The sequence below is a fragment of the Podarcis liolepis genome, assembly GCF_965112155.1.
Source record: "Podarcis liolepis genome assembly, chromosome: 7".
NCBI classification, from domain to species: domain Eukaryota; kingdom Metazoa; phylum Chordata; class Lepidosauria; order Squamata; family Lacertidae; genus Podarcis; species Podarcis liolepis.
Window position 1 is genome coordinate 93,898,741 of NC_139561.1, and position 22,831 is coordinate 93,921,571.

Consider the following 22,831-nt stretch of genomic DNA (forward strand, 5'->3'; position numbering starts at 1 on the left):
ACAGGAATCAGCACATGCTATGCTGGCAGACTCGGGTTTGCCACAGCGCTTTTGGGCTGAAAGTTATAAGACAGCATGCTTTGTGCAGAACAGGGTGTTCAATTCAAGTGTAGGAGACACACCGTACTTTCTGCTTCATGGGAAGAAACCGAAGGTGGACTTTTTCCACATTTTCGGTTCGCAGGCTTATGTTTTGGTTCCAAAGGCCATGCGCAGAAAGGGTGAGCCAAGGTCTAGGAAGATGATCTTTGTAGGCTATGAGCCGGGTTCAAAGGCGTGGCGTTTCGCATACCCTACTGGCAACCAGTCTAAGCTGCTTATTAGTGGCAGTGCTGAGTTTTGCGAGCAGAGTGGGTGGAAACGTCTTCACGGGAACCCAGATGTTCTGTTAGACTCAGGTGATGAGGAGGAGGAGGACGAGGCTGAACCTGTTGCTGAGGCACAGAGTCCAGAGCAGGGTTCTCCAAGGCAGAGGCCCCAAACCTCTCCAAAAGGGAGTCCCAAGACCCCTCCACAGGTCTCTGTCAAGTCTGAGCCGAGGAGTGAGCCATCCTCACCAGCAGAACCAGCTGTACGCCCAAAACGGCGCAGCAGGTCAGAGGGGGAGGTTTCTGACACAGGAGATGGTAGGGCTGATCCAGGTGAATCAGGCGCAGGTCCAGAATTCACGCTGAGGAGGTCAGCTAGGTCAACCAAAGGTAAGCCTCCTGAAAGGTATGAAGCCACTAGTGTTTGGGTTGGTGTGGCTAGGTGTGAGCCTGAATCCTTTGAGGATGTTCAGAAGTTGCCTCAGGAAGAAGCTAGCAAATGGCGTGAGGCGATGCAGAAGGAGATGAACTCAATGGAGTCTCTTGGTGTGTTCTCACTCACACAGCTACCGGCTAACCAGCGAGCTGTTAGTTGTAGGTGGATTTACCGCTTGAAACCCACAGAAACGGGAGAACCACAGTACAAAGCGAGATTAGTGGCACGTGGGTTCACACAGAAAAAGGGTGTCCACTTCACAGAGGTCTATTCGCCGACCTCAAGAGCGGAGACTTTGAGAATGCTTTTAGCGATAGCAGCACAGAGAGGTTGGAAGGTGAACCATTTTGATGTAGATGTTGCCTACCTGAATTCAGATCTCCAGGAGGAGTTGTACATGCTTCCTCCTCCAGGGTTTGAAGTCAGTGAGCAAGGAGTCGTGTGGCGGTTGCACAAATCCATGTATGGATTACGCCAATCTGCCAGGAATTGGAATATGTGCCTACATGAAGCCTTACAGGAGCTAGGTTTTAAAAGGTCTGTTGCAGACAGTTGCCTGTACCTGAAGGGGTCAGGAGAGACACAGGAAGTGACACTTGTCTTTGTTGATGATATCTTGACGATGTCACAGACTAGTGAGCAGGTGAAGAAGTTTGCTAGAGAGCTTGGAAAGCGGTTTAAGCTGAAGCAGCTTGGGGATGTCAAATCCTACTTAGGTGTTCAGATAGCGAAGACTGAGGATGGTAGTTTTTTTACTTTGCCAGAAAGGTAAGATTGAACAGTTGCTTGAGAAATTCAGGATGAGTGATTGTGCAGGAGTGAGAAGTCCTATGGAGACTAGTTTTGTGAAGGACAGCCAGCAAGTCGAACGCGCTGCGTTCGAAAATACTGAAGTGTTTCAGTCAGCCCTAGGGAGTTTGTTGTACTTGTCTCAGTGGAGCAGACCAGACATTGCGTTTGCTGTCAATCTGCTCAGTAGAGAAGCTTCAAGTCCTAGTGTGCAAGCCTGGAATGGCATCAAGAGAGTTCTGAGGTATTTGCAGGAAACCAAAGACTTTTGTCTTAGGCTGCCAGCTCAAGGAGAGGTGAAGCTGACTTGCTTTGTGGATTCGGATTGGGCTAACTCTGAAGACCGCAAGTCAGTGTCAGGCCTAGTGGTGAAGTTTGGGGACTCAGTAGTTGGGTGGAGGTCCCGGAAGCAAAGTCTCATAGCGCTTTCATCTACTGAAGCCGAGTTCAGTGCGCTATCAGATGCTTGCAGAGAGCTGGAGTTCTATGTGTGTTTGGCCAAGTAAATCTGTGGAGAGAATTGTCTACCTGTTGTGGTGCATGAGGACAATCAACCTTGCCTCAAATTGGCTGAGACGGGGCAATTCAAGGCGAGGACCAAACATTTGGACATACGTTTCCGGAATGTATGTCAGAGCGTTCATGAGGGGCTAGTTGCTCTGAAATACTGTCCCTCAACAAAGAACCTCGCTGATGGTTTCACAAAACCATTAACCTTCCAGAAGCACGAGGAGTTCTGTGAGGGTCTGTGTATGGGGAAAGCATTGTTGACTGTTGTCTCCAGATGCAGGACAAGAGGGGGTGTGGAGTTTGGAACTGACAGGGTTAAAACTCACTGGTGTCCTGTATCTGGATCTGGGAGGAGCTGGGAGGAGCTTCATGCAGAGAAGTGCGTCACAGGATGTTGTTCTGACGCTCTTCAGATCTGTCTCTGCAACGGACAGAGAAGCAGCTCAACTTAGGCTGCTGTGAGAAAGTGCTTTTGGAAAGCACACAGAGATGCCGGAATGCTCTGATGGTGTCTGATGGAAATTTATTGCTCTGTAAATAAAGCTACTAGAGATTAGAACGGACTGTCTCTGGACTGATTTATCCCTTTTTCTCACACGGAAGCAGGACCGCTGCTACTCTGCAATTTCCTTGGCCAGGTCAGGGTGATAGCAGAGCCTACGCCAAGGGAGCGCTGCCTGGACCCAAAGATTTATTTCTCCAAATTCACAACCCACAGACTCCCTGACACCCTCGTCTCCGACAACGGAACAGCATTCACATCACAGGAGTTCCAGACTTCCGCAACAGACAATGCCATCCGCCATGCACGATCAGTGCTGTTCCACCCCGCCACCAATGGCCAAGCAGAGCGCATGGTGTGGACCACCAAGGACACCCTCCGCCGCATGACACAAGGGGACTGGGAGTATCGCCTAGCTGCATTTGTCCTGGCCCAGCATAGCACCCCCAGCACAACGATGGCTGGAGCCCAGCGGAACTACTCATGGGCTGGCGCCTCACAACAAGACCGGACCGCCTTCACCCCAACAGGGCCCATGACGAGGCAGCAGTGGGGGAAGGTAGGAACCCCCGGACCTTCCAGCTCCGCGACCCAGTGTACGCAAAGAACTTCGGGGAGGGCCTGGCATGGGTACCCGCCACAGTCGTCAGGGCGACTGGCCCCGTGTCATACGAGGTGCTAACGAAGGGGGGAAAGCTTGGCGCTGGCGCTGCGATGATTCCTGGGGGGGGGGGAACTGCAAGGAGGGCTGGACAGAGGAATCCCAAGGGGATAGCAGAAGGGTGAGGCCCATAGAGCAGGAGCAGGAGGAGCGGGTAAGGGAGGCAGAACTAGGAAGTCCAGAAGTGACCGAGGCCGAGCAGCCACAGAAACCAGAACCACAACCGAGTGGACCAGCAGCGTCCAACCCAACGACCCCGTCACAGCCGGCAGCCCTGGAACAAGAGCCAGAACCAGGAACCCCTACCGAGAGACACCCAAAACCACAAGCCATATGTAGCTGACCGGCGTACCTCAACGACTACGAATGCTAACCTCCTGGGCGCAACGGGAACAGCCTGAGGTTTGGGGAGCAATTAAATCACTGTTTTGCAAGCTGCAATAAAGAGCATGAAATCACTACAGGACTCGTGAGTAGATTTCAGAGAATCTAATGCATCTTTGGTTGGGATTGTCCACCAAGGAGATTGGAGATGGTTGCCAGTCAAAGGGTAGTTTAAGACGCAGGCGGGGGGGGGGACCTCCTTGTGAAAGGGGGGGCAGTTTTGGGAGACATTCCAGCCGTGGCATTGGCAGCCAGAAGAGGAATCCTGGAAGGGGACACTCCAGGCTCATCTAGTCCAACCCCTGCAATTCAGGAACCCCGGTTCTTAGTCCCGCCAGCTCCCTTGAACTGGGCAACTCAGATGCCTGAAGCAGCGCCCCGTTGGAGAGCAGCCTTGGGTCGCCTCTGGAGCTGGCTGGACCTTTTGGACAGCTGTTTTCATCCCGCCTGCCTCTGGTTGGAAGTTATAGCGCAAAGCCCATTGAGGGTGCCTGGTCCTGGAGGTGGTTTTCAAGTTGGAACTATGTTTTGACCCTTTGCCAAAAGGAGATGCCACAAAGTGGCTGTCATAGAATCCTAGAGTTGGAATAGACCACAAGGGCCATGGAGTCCAACCCCCTGCCAAGCAGGAAACACCATCAGAGCACTCCTGACATATGGTTGTCAAGCCTCTGCTTAAAGAACTCCAAAGAAGGAGACTCCACCACACTCCTTGGCAGCAAATTCCACTGTCGAACAGCTCTTACTGTCAGGAAGTTCTTCCTAATGTTTAGGTGGAATCTTCTTTCTTGTAGTTTGGATCCATTGCTCCATGTCCGCTTCTCTGGAGCAGCAGAAAACAACCTTTCTCCCTCCTCTATGTGACATCCTTTTATATATTTGAAGATGGCTATCATATCACCCCTTAACCTCCTCTTCTCCAGGCTAAACATGCCCAGCTCCCTTAGCCGTTCCTCATAAGGCATCGTTTCCAGGCCTGTGACCATTTTGGTTGCCCTCCTCTGGACACGTTCCAGTTTGTCAGTGTCCTTCTTGAATTGTGGTGCCCAGAACTGGACACAGTACTCCAGGTGAGGTCTGACCAGAGCAGAATACAGTGGCACTATTACTTCCCTTGAAGTAATCGGGAGGGTGTCTTTTCAGTGCCAGAATACAAGGTGCTCTCTTGACCCGGGAGCCCAATCCCTCTCCCCCACCCCTAGAAAAGGGGGTCTTCCCCTCATCCTCTCCTTGCAGGACCCCCTTTTCCTTCCTCTTTGCTCAGAGAGTCGGAACCAACTCCCTCTCAAGGGACCCTGGAGCCAAACACTTGCAGAGTTTTACTTCTCAAGCAAAGGGTGGGGAGGAATACATTCTTGTTGCTCTTGAGATGTACAGAAATCTCTTCTCCTGATTTTTAACACCGCAGGCCTGCTGTGATGGGCTTCCTTTTCCCCCCCTGCCACTGAAAAATTCCAGTTCACTGCCTCTTTGCCGATTGTTACGTTTAATTACTTCTTTTAAGGTAAAGATGTTACGCTGCATCTTTGAGACACTGCACTTTCTGCAGCTTTTTTCTCTTCTGGGTTTGAATGAAACATAATCTGTGGACTAACGTTCTTGCTTTTTGTGTGGTCCTTTCCTGTTGCTTGATATACAGCGGACGCTTATTTATTTAGTTGTCCGTGGCATTTCCATCCCCCTTTTTTCTCCAGGGGCTCCAGGTGCCAGAGACATGGTTCTCCCCCACAGACCCCGACGGGACACAGGTTCCCCCTTCCCACGCGCCCAGTCCGGCACCCTGCCAGCCCCCCCCTTGCTGGGACAGGGCTCACTGCCCCGCAGCCCCCCCAAGAGAGACACCCCCGGGCCCCCATCTGGCCCCCCCAAGACCCCCCTCTCCCCCGCCCGGACGCCCCTTCGCAGTCCCGGAGCCCCAGGCAGAGAGAGCGGCTCCTCCTCCCGGACACGGGTTCCCCCTTCCCACGCGCCCAGTCCGGCACCCTGCCAGGCCCCCCCAGGACCCCCTCTTTCTGGGACAGGGCTCTGAGACACAGCCCCCAGAGACACTCCCATATGCCCCCCCCCAAGACCCCCCTCTCCCCCGCGTAGACGCCCCTTCGCAGCCTCAGGCAGAGAGAGGGGCTCCTCCTCCGGGACACGGGTTCCCCCTTCCCACGCACACGCGCCCAGTCCGGCTTCTCCCCCGCCAGGCGCCCCTCCTCTCGGCCCGGGGGCCCCGCACCCTGCCAGGCCCCCCTCTTGTGGGACAGGGCTCACTGCCCTGCAGCCCCCAAGAGAGACACCCCCATCTGGCCCCCCAAGACCCCCCTCTCCCCCGCCTAGACGCCCCTTCACAGTCCCGGAGCCCCAGGCAGAGAGAGGGGCTCCTCCTCCCAGACACGGGTTCCCCCTTCCCACGCACACGCGCCCAGTCCGGCACCCTGCCAGGCCCCCCCTCTTGCTGGGACAGGGCTCACTGCCCCGCAGCCCCCAAGAGAGACACCCCCGGGCCCCCCAACTGCCCCCCCAGACCCCCCTCTCCCCCGCCCAGACGCCCCTTCGCAGCCCCGGAGCCCCAGGCAGAGAGAGGGGCTCCTCCTCCCGGACACGGGTTCCCCCTTCCCACGCGCCCAGTCCGGCACCCTGCCAGGCCCACCCCCTTGCTGGGACAGGGCTCACTGCCCCGCAGCCCCCCCAAGAGAGACACCCCCATCTGCCCCCCCAAGACCCCCCTCTCCCCCGCGTAGACGCCCCTTCGCAGCCCCGGAGCCCCAGGCAGAGAGAGGGGCTCCTCCTCCCGGACACGGGTTCCCCCTTCCCACGCGCCCAGTCCGGCACCCTGCCAGGCCCACCCCCTTGCTGGGACAGGGCTCACTGCCCCGCAGCCCCACCAAGAGAGACACCCCCATCTGCCCCCCCAAGACCCCCTCTCCCCCGCCCAGACGCCCCTTCGCAGCCCCAGGCAGAGAGAGGGGCTCCTCCTCCCAGACACGGGTTCCCCCTTCCCACGCACACGCGCCCAGTCCGGCTTCTTCCCGGCCAGGCGCCCCTCCTCTCGGCCCGGGGGCCCCGCACCCTGCCAGGCCCCCCCCAGGCTCCCCCCCTTGCTGGGACACGGCTCTCTGCCCCGCAGCCCCCAAGAGAGACACCCCCGGGTCCCCCATCTGGCCCCTGCGCCCCCCCCGGTCCCCCGCCTAGACGCCCCTTCGCAGCCCCAGGCAGAGACACGGGTTCCCCCTTCCCACGCGCCCAGTCCGGCACCCTGCCAGGCCCCCCCTCTTGCTGGGACAGGGCTCACTGCCCCGCAGCCCCACCAAGAGAGACACCCCCATCTGCCCCCCCCAAGACCCCCTCTCCCCCGCCCAGACGCCCCTTCGCAGTCCCGGAGCCTCAGGCAGAGAGAGGGGCTCCTCCTCCCGGACACGGGTTCCCCCTTCCCACGCGCCCAGTCCGGCACCCTGCCAGGCCCCCCCCCCCCTTGCTGGGACAGGGCTCACTGCCCCGCAGCCCCACCAAGAGAGACACCCCCACCTGGCCCCCCAAGACCCCCCTCTCCCCCGCCTAGACGCCCCTTCGCAGTCCAGGAGCCCCAGGCAGAGAGAGGGGCTCCTCCTCCCAGACACGGGTTCCCCCTTCCCACGCACACGCGCCCAGTCCGGCACCCTGCCAGGCCCCCCCTCTTGCTGGGACAGGGCTCACTGCCCCGCAGCCCCCAAGAGAGACACCCCCGGGCCCCCATCTGCCCCCCCAAGACCCCCTCTCCCCCGCCCAGACGCCCCTTCGCAGCCCCAGGCAGAGAGACGAGCTCCTCCTCCGGGACACGGGTTCCCCCTTCCCACGCACACGCGCCCAATCCAGCTTCTTCCCGGCCAGGCGCCCCTCCTCTCGGCCCGGGGGCCCCGCACCCTGCCAGGCCCTCCCCCCAGGCCCCCCCTCTTGCTGGGACACGGCTCACTGCCCCGCAGCCCCCAAGAGAGACACCCCCGGGTCCCCCATCTGGCCCCTGCGCCCCCCCCCGGAAGGCTCCCCGCTCCCCCGCCCAGGCGCCCCTTCGCAGCCTCAGGCAGAGAGAGGGGCTCCTCCTCCGGGACACGGGTTCCCCCTTCCCACGCACACGCGCCCAGTGCTCCTTCTTCCCGGCCCCCCCCGGACCCCCTCTTGCTGGGACACGGCTCTGCCCCGCAGCCCCCAAGAGAGACACCCCCGGGTCCCCCATCTGGCCCCCCAAGACCCCCTCTCCCCCGCCTAGACGGCCCTTCGCAGGACCGCAGCCCCGGGCAGAGAGAGGGGCTCCTCCTCCGGGACACGCGTTCCCCCTTCCCACGCACACGCGCCCAGTGCTCCTTCTCCCCGGACCCCCCCCCAGGCCCCGGACCCCCTCTTGCTGGGACAGGGCTCACTGCCCCGCAGCCCCCAAGAGAGACACCCCCGGGTCCCCCACCTGGCCCCCCAAGACCCCCTCTCCCCCGCCTAGACGGCCCTTCGCAGGACCGCAGCCCCAGGCAGAGAGAGGGGCTCCTCCTCCGGGACACGCGTTCCCCCTTCCCACGCACACGCGCCCAGGCCGGCTTCTTCCCGCCCAGGCGCCCCTCCTCTCCCCCCTTGCGGGCCCAAGGGCGGCCTCTTCCCCTCCGAGGGAGCAGCTCTGCGCCTGCGCGACGCCGGGAGAGTGAAGGGTTAAGGGGCGCCGAGCTGGCTTCCTAGAGAGGACAGGAAAGGAAGGCGGGCGGCTCCTCCTCCTCCTCCTCCCCTCTGACGTCCCTTCCGGCCAGAGCAGCCTCGCCTGCGCCTGCCGGGCTCCTCTCGGGGCAAGCCTGCGGAACTCCCTGCCCCGCGACGCTGAGGCTCTCGCGCCTTCGGTTTCCTCTTCCTCCTCCCAGGACCAGGCTCGGCCTGGCTTCTCCTCCCGGAGGGGGGGGGGGCAAAGGAAGGCTCTCTTTCCCAGGAGTTGCCAGGCTCCAGGGGCAGCTGGACGGGGGGGTCTCCGAGGGACTCTCGGCCTCCTTCACCAACTCCGGTTCCGGGGGGCGGGGGGCTCTCTTCCTTTTATCTCCCCTTCTTTTTCTTTCTTGCAACAGACGTTGATGTCATGTCTGGAAGGAGAGGGGCGAAAGGGGGCATCCCAGAGCCCTTGTCTCTTTTTATCCAAGAGAAAGTCATCTAAAGAAGCGCCCAAACAGAAAGGAGGATCCCGTCCTACGTCTCTTTCCTGGGCATCTTGCAATAACCTCCATTTTAACTTGGCATAAAAAGAGGTAAATATTTCTGCATCCCCCAGCTTGACATAGGCTTTAATTTCAGCACATAATGATTTTGAAACAACATAAATTGGTATTTGTCACAGTAACACACAAATATTTTATCTTCAGTTTGAAACCCTGTTTCCTCCACCAAAACCTTCTGGTCTTCTCCTCTCATATTCTTTGCTAACCTTTTCCTTTCCTGGTGATTAATTTAAAGCCTTCTAACATATCAGATGCCACACAGATGGAGCCTGTGTGTGTGTGTGTGTGTGTGTGTGTGTGTGTGTTGTTTCCTCTTGTTTTTTGAATAACTTTTTATTGGGTTTTATAAAGAAGGATCATAGGAATAACAAAGGATACAGATAAATAAAGCAACTCTCCTCATGCCATTTGTATATCACAAAAGCAGCGTAATTAATTTGCGACATCAGGTTCATTGTCAGTGGTCAGCGTATGACTTTTGGGTTAATGAATTGGTTTGAACGCGACCAAAAATAAAGGGGAAACAGAACAGAGTGAACAGAGAGCATTCCCCATGGCAAAGCCCTTGTGGTTGTGCTTCGATTAAGGGTGAGTCCTGGGCCTTTCTCCTCTTCCATTGACAACTAAACAATATAAAGTGTTGGTCTGTTGATGAACTTAGGCCCAGAAATGAACTGGCAACCAATGCAGGTACCATATTTTTCGCAACATAGGACACACCGGACAATAGGACGCACCTTGTTTTAGAGGGGGGAGAACAAGGGGAAAAAATTATCCCCCTCTCTGCCCAGTGCCCCTTCAGCGAAGCGGCAGGAGGCGCTGCGCAGAGAGGGGGAGAATTTCCCCCCTCTTGTTTTCCCCCTCTAAAACAAGGTGCCGTTTAAGGTGCGTTCAGACGCCTTCAGGCGGCTACGTTGGAATTCTGGAGAGCGAGAGGGGTCGGTGCGCACCGACCCCTCTCACTCTACAGGCTTCAGGTTCCTTTCGACCTGCTCTTTGGGGCTGGCGGGGGGGAGCCCACCACCAGCCCCAAAGAGCAGGTCAGGGAGCAGCGCAAAGGTGCGCGGCTATAGAGGCTCTTGCCATAGCTGCGTGTCACCTCTCCAGCCGGGGGAGGGTTGCGGGGCTATGCTGTCTTCGCTCCATAGGACGCACACACATTCCCCCCTTCATTTTTGAAGGGGAAAAAGTGCGTCCTATGGTGCGAAAAATATGGTATTTTAAAACAGGAACTACATGTATGCTAAAGGATTTTCGTGGGTCTTCAATGAGGAGGGGTAGATGCCACCTGTCAGGCTTCAGGGAATCCCATCCCTCCCCCAGTGGCCAGCCAAGAAGTAGACAACAAGAAGAGTTCCTGCCGAGTCCTTTATTCAATATTTACAGAGAGAGACTTTGAACAGCGCCTCTCCATTGCAGTAATGGCGTTGTTCTGAGTAAAGTCCCACCCCTCTGTCTCTCCTCTTCTACGTCATCCCTGCGTCGGCTGTTCTGTGCTTTCTGCCTCTGAGCTTCCTGTTCTCCTACTCTCAATGCACGCTGGATCCTGGGAGAAGGAGGGTCAGGAATGCTTTCTGAAGACACAGAGTCTGTCAGCTGTCTCTCCCCTGGTGCTGCTTCTTCCTCCTGCTGCAGCTCTCCCAATATTTCCCAGCTTCTCCCCTCTGCAGCCTCTGAACTATGACCTTCTGCAAACCACTGTTGTCAATCTATACTGTCCTCCTCTTCTCGAGAAGGTTCAGGAGGAGGGAAGGGGGTCTCCAGCATTCCTCTTGGGTCCAGTCCCTGACACCACCTGGAACCTGTTGGAGAAAAAGGTGGGATAGAAATGCCATTAGTAAAAGAGGGAACCCAGTTGAGAACCCAACCGCTGCATTTGGGTCCAGTTTCCGAGGCGTCTTCCAGGGCAGTTCCACCCAGAGGGCGTTGCAACCTTCCCATCGGATCCAGAGCAGGAAGTCCCATGGCCACATCCTGTCTGTGCCAAAGGGACGGTGGCTGGAGCTAGACATGGGCCCTGCTGCTCACCAAGCCACCCAAGCAGATATGGCTGGGTTGGGGTGAAGCTCTGGACTATGAAGTGGGGTTGGGAGGGACCCCACTGTTGCCTTGGCTCCAGATTACACGTTATATAAATGACTCACTTGTCATTCACAGTTATGACTTCTTCCTCCTCCTCCTCTCCCCACGCTTCCTCAGGGAACATTCTTCTTCTCTTGGCTGTGCTTTGATCTTATAATAGAACGTGTTTGATTCGTAGGATTTGCTGCAGCTTGCATTAGGACACACAAAACTTGGCAGAGGACCAAGGGGCTCCTTCCGATCTCTTGGAGACTTCCCGGGAGCCCAGATGGATGAGCAAGACTCAGCTGGCCCTGAAGCAGGAAGAGGCCATGCCCTGGAAACTGGGAACAGTGGGGGATTCTGGGAAAACTCTGTGAGGAAGAACCCGGGTCAGGAGGACACCCCTTGCTCAGAGGTGCAGAGCCAGCAGCTCAGTCAGTTCTGCTACCAGGAGGCCAAAGGACCTCGAGAGGTTTGCAGCCAATTCTACCATCTTGACCATCAGTGGCTGAAGCCAGAAAGGCACACGAAAGCTGAGATGTTGGACCTGGTGATCTTGGAGCAGTTCCTGGCTGTCCTTCCCCCGGAGATGGAGAGCTGGGTGAGGGAATGCGGACCAGAGACCAGTTCCCAGGCAGTGGCCCTGGCCGAAGGTTTCCTCCTGAGTCAGGCAGAGGAGAGGAAGCAGGCAGAGCAGCAGGTGAGAGAGACTTTCCTCTGGATACTCCCAAGGGGCTCCAAAGAGGAGGGAGAGTATTTCCAAATCATTTCCTAATGGCCCATCCTTTTTTGGAAAGCATATTATTATTATTATTATTTATGACACCCACGTGGCTGGGTGCCTTCCAGCAGATGTAAAAGCATAAGAAGACATCAGATGTCTTCTAAAAGTTATGCATTTTCTTATCTCCTTCTCACCTGATGGGAGGGCATTCCCCAGGGTGGGGGCCACTGTGGAGAAGGTCTTCTGCCTGCTTCTCTGTAACTTCACTTATCAGCAGAAGACCCTCGGAACTGGACCTCAGTCCATGGAGACGCTCCTGTGGGTAGACTGGGCCTTTGATGCCAACACTTTGAATTGTGCTGGGAAACGTTCTGGGAGCCAGTGAAGATCCTTGAGGACCAATGTTTCATGGTCCTGGCAGCCAACCCCAGACACCAGTCTAGCAGAAGCAGGAAGCAGCTTTCACCTCTGTCCCCCGAAAGCGCTTGCCTCCGCCATTCCTTCTCTAACCCTTCTCCCCATTCTCTGTTTTGAATCCTTGTTGCTCTTTCAGAGGAAGGATCTTTTGGCAGAAATGGGTCTTGATTCTTCTGAGGCAGAGAAGACTCCGCTGGACGCCAGAGTGAGGCCTCTGGGTAAGGAGGAAGGAGTGTTTTCTCCCCCGTTTTGTCACATTCTCTTGGTTTTGAAACTAATCTGTGAGTTCTTTACATCTTTTGTGGGAAGACACCTGGAGCCCAGAGCTCAGAGGGGGGGGGGATGTATTTTTGCACAACTATTATGTGAAATGGGTACAAATGTCCAAATGTACGCAGCAGGGGAGACGTTTACGATAGTAATTTGATTAGTTTAAAATTACAGTTCCTTAATGGCCTCATTATAACAATGCGAAATTACAATACAATTAGTAATACCAATCTTTAGGATACCAAATTATATAATATAGGTCCCCCCCAGCATGCTAAAACTGATGGTTTGATGATTTTCTTGATTTCTGCATTCCAAAATCTTATTATTTTCTTTTCTTTTTTTATAATAATATTTTATTAAGTTTCACAATAAAGAAAATTCACAACAACCAAACAAAAAACAATAAAAACACAGGGGAAATATAAACACAACAATACATAATTTCACAATACAAAAATACAAACATTTAACCTAACAGGGGAAAAAGAAAGAGTTAATAAACACACACACACAAAAAAGAAAAAACATATATCCCTCTTTTCTAGTTGTTCATTTTAAATTAACTTATTTTCCTAACTTCCTCACACCTCCCTTTTTTGTATCCCTCTTAAAAAGTTAGTTCAGCAAATTCATCCAATTTACTTTATCCTTAATTATTTTACCTCCCGAATTTATAACTTCAAATTTTTATCTATCTTGTTGCTAGCACCCCTTCATTTCATTTCAATGTCATCAGCATTCATACATTTTACAATATTTCTGTAAATAAAATTTAAATTTCCTCCAATCTTCTTCCACCGACTCTTCTCCCTGATCTCGGATTCTGCCAGTCATCTCAGCCATTTCCATATAGTCGATTACTTGCATCTGCCATTCTTCCAGAGTGGGTACTTCTTGTGTCTTCCAATGCTTTGCGATGAGTATTCTTGCTGCTGCTGTAGCATACATAAAGAAAGTTCTATTCTTCTTTGACACCAATTGGCCAACAATGCCCAGGAGAAAGGCCTCTGGTTTCTTCACGAAAGTATATTTAAATACCTTTTTTCATTTCTGTAGGAATGAAAATCAGGACAGACGAGTAGCAGGTATCATGTGAGAGGCGTCTGCGGGGCAAACCCCGGGAACTCTCTTTTATTGAATATTACAAACATTGCCACAGGTGTGCTCGTGGCTGATTGGTTGATACAAACACAAAGCAACTTGTTGATGATTGGTTAACATAAGGACAAGGTGGGAGTTACATATGATCATCAATCTCCTATAGATTAAAGGCTGGGAAAGGGAGTTGGGACTAGACAGGCATGGAAGCCTCCTAATTAAATTATAACCAATGATTAATATATTTAGACTAAAACAATTACATTTCAATATATGTGGTCAACTAAGCATTAAGGAATAGGTCAAAGTGTCATGTTGTCTTGAACTCAAACTGAACTGGAACATTTGAACTCAAACTGAACTGGAACATTTTGGGATGATGAGAGAATGTCCCAAGAACGGTTTGTGCAGTGTGTGCAGAGGCAGAGAAAAGCTTATAAGTGAGACTTCCCAGAATGCCAGAGAAAAGAAGCAAGACTTCCCATAAGGCCACAGTTATGTGCAGGAACAGAATTTCCCTTCACATTTCATTATAAATCATCTCCCAGAAAGCCTTAATCCTTGGGCACGTCCACCAAAGGTGAAAGAATGTGCCTTCAACTTCCTTACATTTCCAGCATTTATTATCAGGCAGATGATAAATTTTTGCAAGCTTGACTGGGGTCTGTTGGAATCAAGCCTTATCAGAGGAATTGGCCACTCTCCAGGCACCGGGCTTAATTCCTTGTTTACCTCCCCGTCTGCGACTCCCGGCAAGACCAGGGGAGATCTTCTATCGGCGATCCTCCTCTAACGTGAGAAGAACACACCACTCTTCCCCTCCTCCCTGCCATTTCCCAGGGAGGGGAAAGAGTCAGACAGAAATGTATTTACATGCCTTTTATTTCTGTCTTTCAGCAGTACAGAGAAACGTGTCTATTCTCTTAACACCAATAGCAGAGAGAGAGAAACTCCTCCCCTGTATTTCCTGTACTTCCAGTACAGGTCAGATGACACTCTGAGCTAACATCCGGTGCTCAGCACAGTGAATAGACTGCCCCTTTGTTCCCACGGTACAGTCACAAGCATCAACATCCTGTCTGGCATTCCAGCCATCTGGAGCTCGCTTCTGCATTGCTCCTTTTTCGTAACACCTGTACATCATTTTCATAATATTCTCTCTTAGGGCATTACATGCCGTAAATTTAATCCCAGTGGTCCACAACTGTTCCCAGTCAGCAAACATAATGTTGTGTCCAACATCTTGTGCCCATTTAATCATAGCAGATTTTACCGTTTCTTCCTCAGTACTCCATTTCAACAGCAAATTATACATTCTTGATAGTATCTTAGCATTGGGTTCTAGCAATTCTGTTTCTAATTTTGATTTTTCCACCTGGAAACCAATTTTTTTATCTTGGTTATAAACGTCTCTTATTTGAAAATAATGTAACCAGTCTCGCACCTTCCCTTTAAGCTTCTCATAGCTCTGCAATTTCAACTTGTCACCTTCCTGTTCCAAAATTTCCCAAAACTTTGGCCATTTGGCCTCCATATTAAGTTTTTTCAAGGCTTTCGCTTCCATAGGTGATAGCCACCTTGGGGTTTTACTCTCCAGAAAGTCTTTATATCTTGTCCAGACATTGAATAGTGCTTTTCTGACAATATGGTTTTTAAATGCCTTATGCGCTTTGACCTTGCCATACCATAAATATGCATGCCACCCGAATACATTATCATAACCTTCAAGATCTAAGATGTCAGTATTCTCAAGAAGCAGCCATTCCTTCAACCAGCAAAAAGCTGCTGATTCATAATAAAGTTTAAGGTCCGGCAGGGCAAACCCCCCTCTGTCTTTAGTATCAGTAAGTATCTTAAATTTTATTCTGCGCTTTTTGCCCTGCCAGACAAATCTAGAAATAACTCTTTGCCACCTCTTGAAACAGTCCATCTTGTCAATTATTTGCAATGATTGAAACAAAAACAGCATTCTCGGCAATACATTCATCTTAATAACAGCAATTCGACCAAGCAAGGAAAGCTTCAAATTCGACCAAATTTCTAAGTCTTTCTTCACTTCTGACCAACATTTCTCCTAATTATCTTTAAATAATTTCGCGTTCTTAGCAGACATATTTACCCCCAGGTATTTTACCTTCTTTACTAATGTTAAATCTGTCTCATTCTGAAACCTCTCTCTCTCAATCGGCGTCAAATTTTTCTCCAAAACCTTAGTTTTTGACTTATTTAGCTTAAAGCCTGCCACTTGACCAAACTCCTGGATTAGTTCTAGAGCCCTCTTGGTACTAGATACTGGCTCCTGTAGTGTCAATACAAGATCATCTGCAAAGGCTTTAAGTTTATATTGTTTGGATCCGACCTGAATCCCTTGTATCCGCTGGTCCCTTCTAATCATATTTAGCAAAACCTCCAGGACCAAAATAAAAAGCAATGGGGAAATTGGGCAGCCTTGTCGTGTCCCTTTCTCAATTTTAAATTCTTCTGTCACTATGTTGTTAACTATCAATTTAGCCTTTTGTTCAGAGTAAATCGCACCTATACCATTTTCAAAGTTTTGTCCAACCCCCATCCCCTGTAAGTTTTTCTTCATAAAACTCCAGGAAATATTGTCAAAGGCTTTCTCCGTGTCTACAAATATCAAAACTGCTTTTGTGTTGATATTCACTTGTAGCTTTTCCAAAATATTAACTACATTCCTCATGTTATCAGATAAATGTCTACTGGGGAGAAAGCCAGCCTGGTCTTTATGTATCATCTCTGCTAGTACTTTTTAAAATCTTTTGGCCAAAATGTCTGCAAAAATTTTGTAATCCGCATTAAGCAGGGATATGGGGCGGTAGTTCTTAAGTTGTGTCTTCTCAGACTCAGTTTTAGGTATAAGTGTGATATAAGCTTCTTTCCACGACTCCGGCGCCTTTCCCCCCTCCATAATTTCATTACAAACCTCCTTTAATGGTTGAATCAAATAGTCTTTCAAAGTTCTATAGTATTTGGAGGTTAATCCATCAGGCCCTGGAGATTTTCCCAGTTGCATACTCTGTATGGCACCTTCGACCTCTTGTTCCGATATTTTGTAGTTCAGAAGTAATTTATTTTCTTGAGAGATTTTTTGTAATCCATTGGTTTTCAAAAATTGATCAATTTTAGTCTCTATCTGTGGCCCTTGTGTATAAAGTTGTTTAAAGTATCTCTGGAAGCAATTTCTGATCTCCTGTGGGTTTTGTATATTCTTTCCATTCACTTCAAGATTAGTCACAGTATTTAACTTATGTCTTTTCTTCAACTGCCATGCTAGCAGCTTCCCACACTTATTAGCAGATTCAAAGGTCTTTTGTCTCATCTGTTTAATTTCCCATTCTATCTCCTGGTTTGTCATTTTCATATATTGAGCTTGATAAAACTTAATTTCTCTCAAGATCTCCTGCGACTTTGGTTTGACTCTAAGCTTCTTCTCCCCTTCTCTTATTTTTTCCAGGATCTTTCCTTTTTTCTGATCTTGAATTCTCTTTTTTATTGCATTCTGCTGGATCAAAAACCCTCTCATTACAGCTTTGCTTGCGTCCCAGATTACCCTTTTTTCCACTTTGGTCTTCAAATTTATCTCAAAATAGTCTTTCATGATTTTTTGGGCCTTCCTGATGATTTCTGGATCTCTGAACAAGGTGTCATTCATCCTCCATCTAAAAGAACAGTCGATGTTAGTTTCATTTCCAGTTTCACAGGATTATGTTCAGAGCATGTTTTTGGGCAAATTTCCACCTTTCGGATCTTTGGATCCATTCCTCTAGTTATCCAGATTTGGTCAATTCTTGTCCAGGTCTTTTTGGCTTCAGAAAAAAAAGTCCCTTCTTTACCTAGGGGGTTCTTTGTTCTCCAAGTGTCAATCAAATCCATATTGTCTGTCATTTCAAAGAAAGATTTCGGTAGTCTTCCATCTTTTGTTATTACTTGTCTTTCTGACTTGTCCATGTTTGTCGATACCACTCCATTCATATCTCCAAGCATAATAATATTGTAGTCCATAAAATCCAACAACGTCTCATGCAGTTTCTTAAAAAATTCTGATTTCCCCTCATTTGGTGCATAAACACCTACTATCAAAAGTCTCTCTCCTTGAGATTGTATTTCAATTGCCACAAATCTTCCTTGTTCATCTTTAAAGATAAATTTTGGTGATAGACTTTCTTTCGCGTAGATCACAACTCCTCTCTTTTTTACTTTGATGAGATAAATTCTTGGCCTAATCTTTTATTAATCAACACTTTCCTATGTGTTCTAGTCACATGGGTTTCTTGCAGGCAAATCAATTCCAAATTTTCTTTTTTCAACATATGAAAGATTCTTTTCCTCTTGTCAGGGGAATTCAGACCCCGAATGTTCCAACTTAATATCTGCAGAGACATTGTAAGATTATTCTATTGTCCCTCCAACTGCTCCCATCAATTGTTCTTGGTCAGTGGGTGGTATTACTTTCTCTATTTTCTCCAATCCCGGTGGTAGCTTCCCTGTATCCAAAACTCCTGGTCCTGGTATCTTCGGCTCTTTTTCCGCCTCTTTTTGTAGATCTTCCTCGTGTTGATTCAAAAATCTCACTTTATCCTCCTCTGATCTTATCTTCACTTTTTCCCCTCTGTAGTTGAAAGACAGGCCCTGGGGGAACTCCCACCTGAAGATTATGCTATTCCTTCTTAACAAATGGACTAGGTCTCCGTAGTTGGCTCTAAGGTCCAATAAGTGTTTTGGTATATCTTTAAAAATTTCAATTCTCGAATCTTCTATCTCCAAAGGATTCTTGTAATGGAGGCTCAATATTTTGTCTCTCTCTTCTTTGGATCTAAGTGAGATCAAACAATCTCTTACTCTGTTCTTTCTTCCCCCTTTGCCAATTCTAAAGGCACTCACTATCTTGAAATCTTTGTCCGATTCAAGGCCCTAAAATTCTTCAAACTCCTGTGTGAGAAAATCACACAAGTTACCTCCTTCCGCGTCCGGTACTGCTCTGATTCTTAAATTAGTCTGTTTATCTCTAAGTTCAATTAGAGATAGTTGTGCCTTATGGTCCTCCAGTTGCTTATTGATTGGCAATATCTTTTCCTCTACCTCCAACACCTTCCCCTTCGTTTCCTCAGCAATTTTCCTTGTCAATTTCGATTCCTGGAGCAGCCGGTCAATAGCCTGTGTATTAGAGCTGATAGTTGTAGTGTTTAAGTCAATTTTAGCTGACAATTTTTCCAAAGCTCCAAATATTTTGTCTAGTGATGCATTTAATGTCTCTCCTGTCTGCCCAGTATCTTCTTTTTCTAAAGCAGAGTGGGCTACTATTGATTGTCTTCGTTGCTGCTGCCTGGTTTTTATCCTTGTAGATTTTTCCTGGGGTTTTTCCTGATCCATAACTTGTTTTTTTGATCTCAAGGTCGTTCTCACAGCCTTAGCTTATTTTGTTATGAGAAAGTCTCCAAGCCAGCTGCAATGGAAAATCCCCAGTTATATCTCAGGCCTCCTCTAGGGGAGCACATTAGCAACAATGTTCTTTTCAGGGTTAGTTGTATCTAAAGGCAGCAGTGTGTATTTTTTTTGATTTTCCAACTTTCCAATAAAAGGCAACAGTTTCCAATAAAAGGCAACTTTCCAACAAAAGGCAACACTTACAAAGATAATCCTTCAATATTTTCAGTTCAATTGCAGATCAGTCACATATAGTTACAATGTCTCTAAACGGTGCAGTGCTTTCTACTGTCCTGTCAGACCAACATCAGGGATTAAGAGGCGGCGGTCTTTCTTTCCTTTCCTCACTTTTTCCTTCAATCAAAATATTTTCTTATCCTCCCCCCCACTCTGGAAGGGAGTTCTTAAGTCTGACATTAAAATTAGTTCCTTTTAAACTCAACTTTCCCGGTTCTTAGTTCCAACAGTCTTTGCTTTAGTTCTATTTACAAAACCGGAAGACGGACTTCCTTTTTACGCCTTCCCGCTTCAGAGCCAAATTCAAGTTCTTTGTCCCGATCAAAGGCACAAGTCCTTTGATCTTTCGATCTTTGCAAAGTCTTAGTCACGGGTTGTAGTTTAGAAACCGAGATTTCAAAGGAAGAAAGGTCAGCGCTTTCCGGCAACAGCTGCACGGCTTCACTCCACAGAAGTAGCGATCGACTCTCAGTGCCGCGCCACCCCGTTCCGCTCCGGAGCCCCTCGCGGGGTCCCTTTGCCACTTGGGGGGCGCTTCTGGCACCCGCCGAGTCCCACGGCTGCTGGCTTTCCCCGCCTGCGGTTTTTTAAAGGGTCTCCGCTGTGCCGTAGCGGATAAACCCGATTTCTGCGGAGCTTCTCCCTCGTAGTTAGAGGGTGACCGCCATTGCCGTTGGCGCCGCTTCTGGAAGTCCAAAATCTTATTATTTTCAATTACCCTCCTGTCAAGATAAGAATCCTTTATACAAGTAATATATAAAACTACAAGTGAGGCACTCCGGCGATATCCTTACTCTTCCCATGTGTGGCAATCTTCCTGTTCATGATTTTTTTCCTGTCCTTGTAAAATATTTTATCTTTTCCTGGTTGTTGCTGTTCTCCATCAATCCTTGGGCGGAGCTAATATCCCATTGTGGTTTCAGAAATTGTCCATCGCTCTGTCCTGTGCTTCGTTGTTTGGCAACTTTAACAGCAGCTGCAAAAATCACACTGTCCCAATAAATAACCTCTTTTTGCCATTTTTCTTCTCTGCCTGGGAAGGAGAGGGATCGGTCAAACTGCAATTGACTCAGTAATGAACCTTATCAGCTCCTGCACAATTTTCAGATTCCTTACATCCCTCTGTCTGGCCGAAGATAAATGCGCATTTATCCAATTAAATTAAATTCCAAGTCCTTTTAGCATTAATCAGTTCAGTCTGTATATAATACAGGATGGGGAACAGTCAGCTCTAATTTTCCATCGTAAACATTTTGCAAAATAGAGCTTCCCTCCCTTTTTCCTTTTTGTTTTTACACACACAGTTCCATTTGATGTTATATTCCATATCTGCAATCCAGTTTCATCCCTGCTCACCCGTACATAGATATTTTGAACTAGTATCCAATGGCGGGCTGCCAAATCATAAATGCAGAGAAGAAAACTTTATATAAAGAAGCCATAGGCTCCCCTCCCCCCACCCACTGTCTTTTGCAGCAAATGAAGTTTATTCCCAAATTAAAACCTTAAAGACCTTGCAGCTGGTTCAATTCCGCAGTTTATGATCTCATCTCTTCCAGCAACGCCTGTACATTAGTCCAAATTGAGCTCTAATTGACAGGAGAACCTCTGCTTCTTAATGGCAGTGAAGGAGGGTTTTCGGCAGGCAAAGAGCTTTTGCACTCAGCGCCTCCCTGCCTCCCGCAATCCATGCCGGAGCCGGAGCCTGGTACCGAGACAAACTGGGAGTGAAGCCCGTTCCCCCCTGTCCCTGGGAGAAACTTGCAAGGAGAATTACCCTCAGTCATCCTTGTTTTTCCTTTGCCAACGCTCTCCCGCTGCCTCCATTAAGGCAGAGCGGAACCGGAAGCTAGCAGGGGAGACTTTGACAAGCCCCATCTGTACTTAGAGATGCACTGTTTCACCTCTGAGAGAAGCAGGCGCTCACGGCTTCCACTTACCTTTGTCTCTCCCAGGTGACGGAATGATGCCACCAAGACCTGCTCCTTCATCTTTTCATGGTGGTGGAGGGGAGGCAGCAGCTGTGGACCCAGATCAGGTAGGGGGCAAGAGCCTTGTGGGGAAGGACTGCTTGGATGCAGACTGGCTGGACACAGTTGGATGCAGAGGAATGGTGGGAGGAGCCAGAGAAGAGGGAGCCGACTGGGAGGAGGAGGAGGAGGAGGAGGTGTCTGAAGCTGGAGAGGGAAGAGGGCTCAGGGAGCAGAGGGAGTCTGTGGCAGAGAGCAGCCCAGACTCCGAGGCAGAAGCTGCAGCAGGAGAGAGGCGGGATGAGGAAGGCAGAGAGGGGTCTGGCCGCTGTAGAAAACAACAGAGCCAAGTGAATGTTCTCTAAGAGGACAGCCTTTGTCCTGTTCTGTTAGGGTCCAGTGTGCTTTGAAGATGTAGCTGTCCATTTCACAGACGAGGAGTGGGCGTTGCTGGATCCTGACCAGAGAGCTCTCCATAAGGAAGTCATGGAGGAGAATCGTGGGATCTTGGACTCTCTCGGTAAGGCTCCCTATTGGATCATCCTATCTGTTTTGTAATTCAAGACATCTCTCTATGTGACGAACCTCTGATATTTCGATGGGGCTCAACAGCGCCACCCACAGCACCTGGGATGTTAACACTCCCACAGCAAACCTTGGAGGGATGGCTATTGATTGTTTTTCCTGTGAATATTCTTCCTCCAGTTCTGTCGTTTAAAACCACGATCAGGCTGTCTGAACTGCCCAGGCCTTCTTAAATGTAGGATTCAGAGTGATTTGGGATGTTGAAGTAGCTTCAGTCAAGTTTCCTGCTTTTGTTCTTCCTTCTGTCTCTCTCTGGTTGACCAAAGAGTCGCTTGACATTGGAGATGGCACAGATTCCACGACTGAACCAAACAAACTCCATCCCAAAACAGAGCCAGGCTTTTTGAATCTCAGGCAGTGAACCCTGTAGTAACAATAATGATAATTTTATTATTTTTACCCTGCCCATCTGACTGGGTGGCCCCAGCCAACAAATAGAAAAACATAATAAAACATCAAACATTAAAAACTTCCCAATACAGAGGTGCCTTCAGAAGTCCTCTAAAAGTTGCATAGTTATTTCCTTGACATCTGATGGGAGGGCGTTGCACAGGGTGGTTGCCCCTACTGAGAAGGCCCCCTGCCTCGTCCCCTGTAACTTCTCACAGTAATGTAACATTTAAGTACAGTGGTACTTTGGGTGAAGAACTTAATTCGTTCTTTACCTGAAACTGTTCTTAACCTGAAGCACCACTTTAGCTCATGGGGCCTCCTCCTGCCGCTGCGCTGCTGCTGCACAACTTAAGTTCTCATCCTAAAGCAAAGTTCTTAACCCACGGTACTATTTCTCGGTTAGCGGAGTCTGTAACCTGAAGCTTATGTAAACCGAGGTGCCAGTGTAATGAAACTTGAATAATGATAATAATGCTGATATGAGAAGTTTCTGCTGCACTCTATGATGTCGAGAATTTAAGAAAACATTCAAATTGGTTTAAGGTGATGCACATCATCATTAAATGTTTAGCCACTAAAGAAATTTAAATTTGGCAGCTGCTACACACATTTGTTCAATATACGAAAAGTGTTCTTCAGCACATAGAAGTGATGTGCAGCGTAAATTAATAATGCAGAGTTTTAAAGAATAAGAGCTTTACTGAGTTAAAATAAACTTCTTGATAAACAACATGGTTCCAAACAGTTCGACTAAGATTCCATACTGACTCTGCTCACAACTGAGGCAGAGTGACTCTGACTGAAATCTTTCAGAGAACACACAGAGAA

At 49.6% G+C, this 22,831-nt stretch overlaps 3 protein-coding genes across 3 annotated transcripts in view; all 3 read left to right on the top strand.

Annotated features, from left to right (window-relative positions):
* The window catches only part of LOC310712782 (uncharacterized protein), a 48,730-nt gene that overhangs the window by 18,005 nt on the left and 7,894 nt on the right, over positions 1-22,831 (top strand). The window contains exons 3-5 of the mRNA XM_083516130.1: positions 12,139-12,220; positions 21,011-21,093; positions 21,419-21,545. Of these exons, the coding sequence (XP_083372256.1) occupies positions 12,139-12,220; positions 21,011-21,093; positions 21,419-21,545 (292 nt within the window). The remainder of the gene's footprint in view (positions 1-12,138; positions 12,221-21,010; positions 21,094-21,418; positions 21,546-22,831) is intronic.
* Positions 8,354-22,831, top strand: part of LOC310711115 (zinc finger and SCAN domain-containing protein 31-like) — a gene marked incomplete at its 3' end in the record, with an annotated part of 73,180 nt that continues 58,702 nt past the window's right edge. The window contains exons 1-2 of the mRNA XM_083512586.1: positions 8,354-8,416; positions 8,651-8,827. The remainder of the gene's footprint in view (positions 8,417-8,650; positions 8,828-22,831) is intronic.
* The window catches only part of LOC310712878 (uncharacterized protein), a 73,540-nt gene continuing 62,134 nt past the window's right edge, over positions 11,426-22,831 (top strand). The window contains exon 1 of the mRNA XM_083516316.1: positions 11,426-11,561. The gene's annotated coding sequence lies outside the window, so the exon portion shown is untranslated. The remainder of the gene's footprint in view (positions 11,562-22,831) is intronic.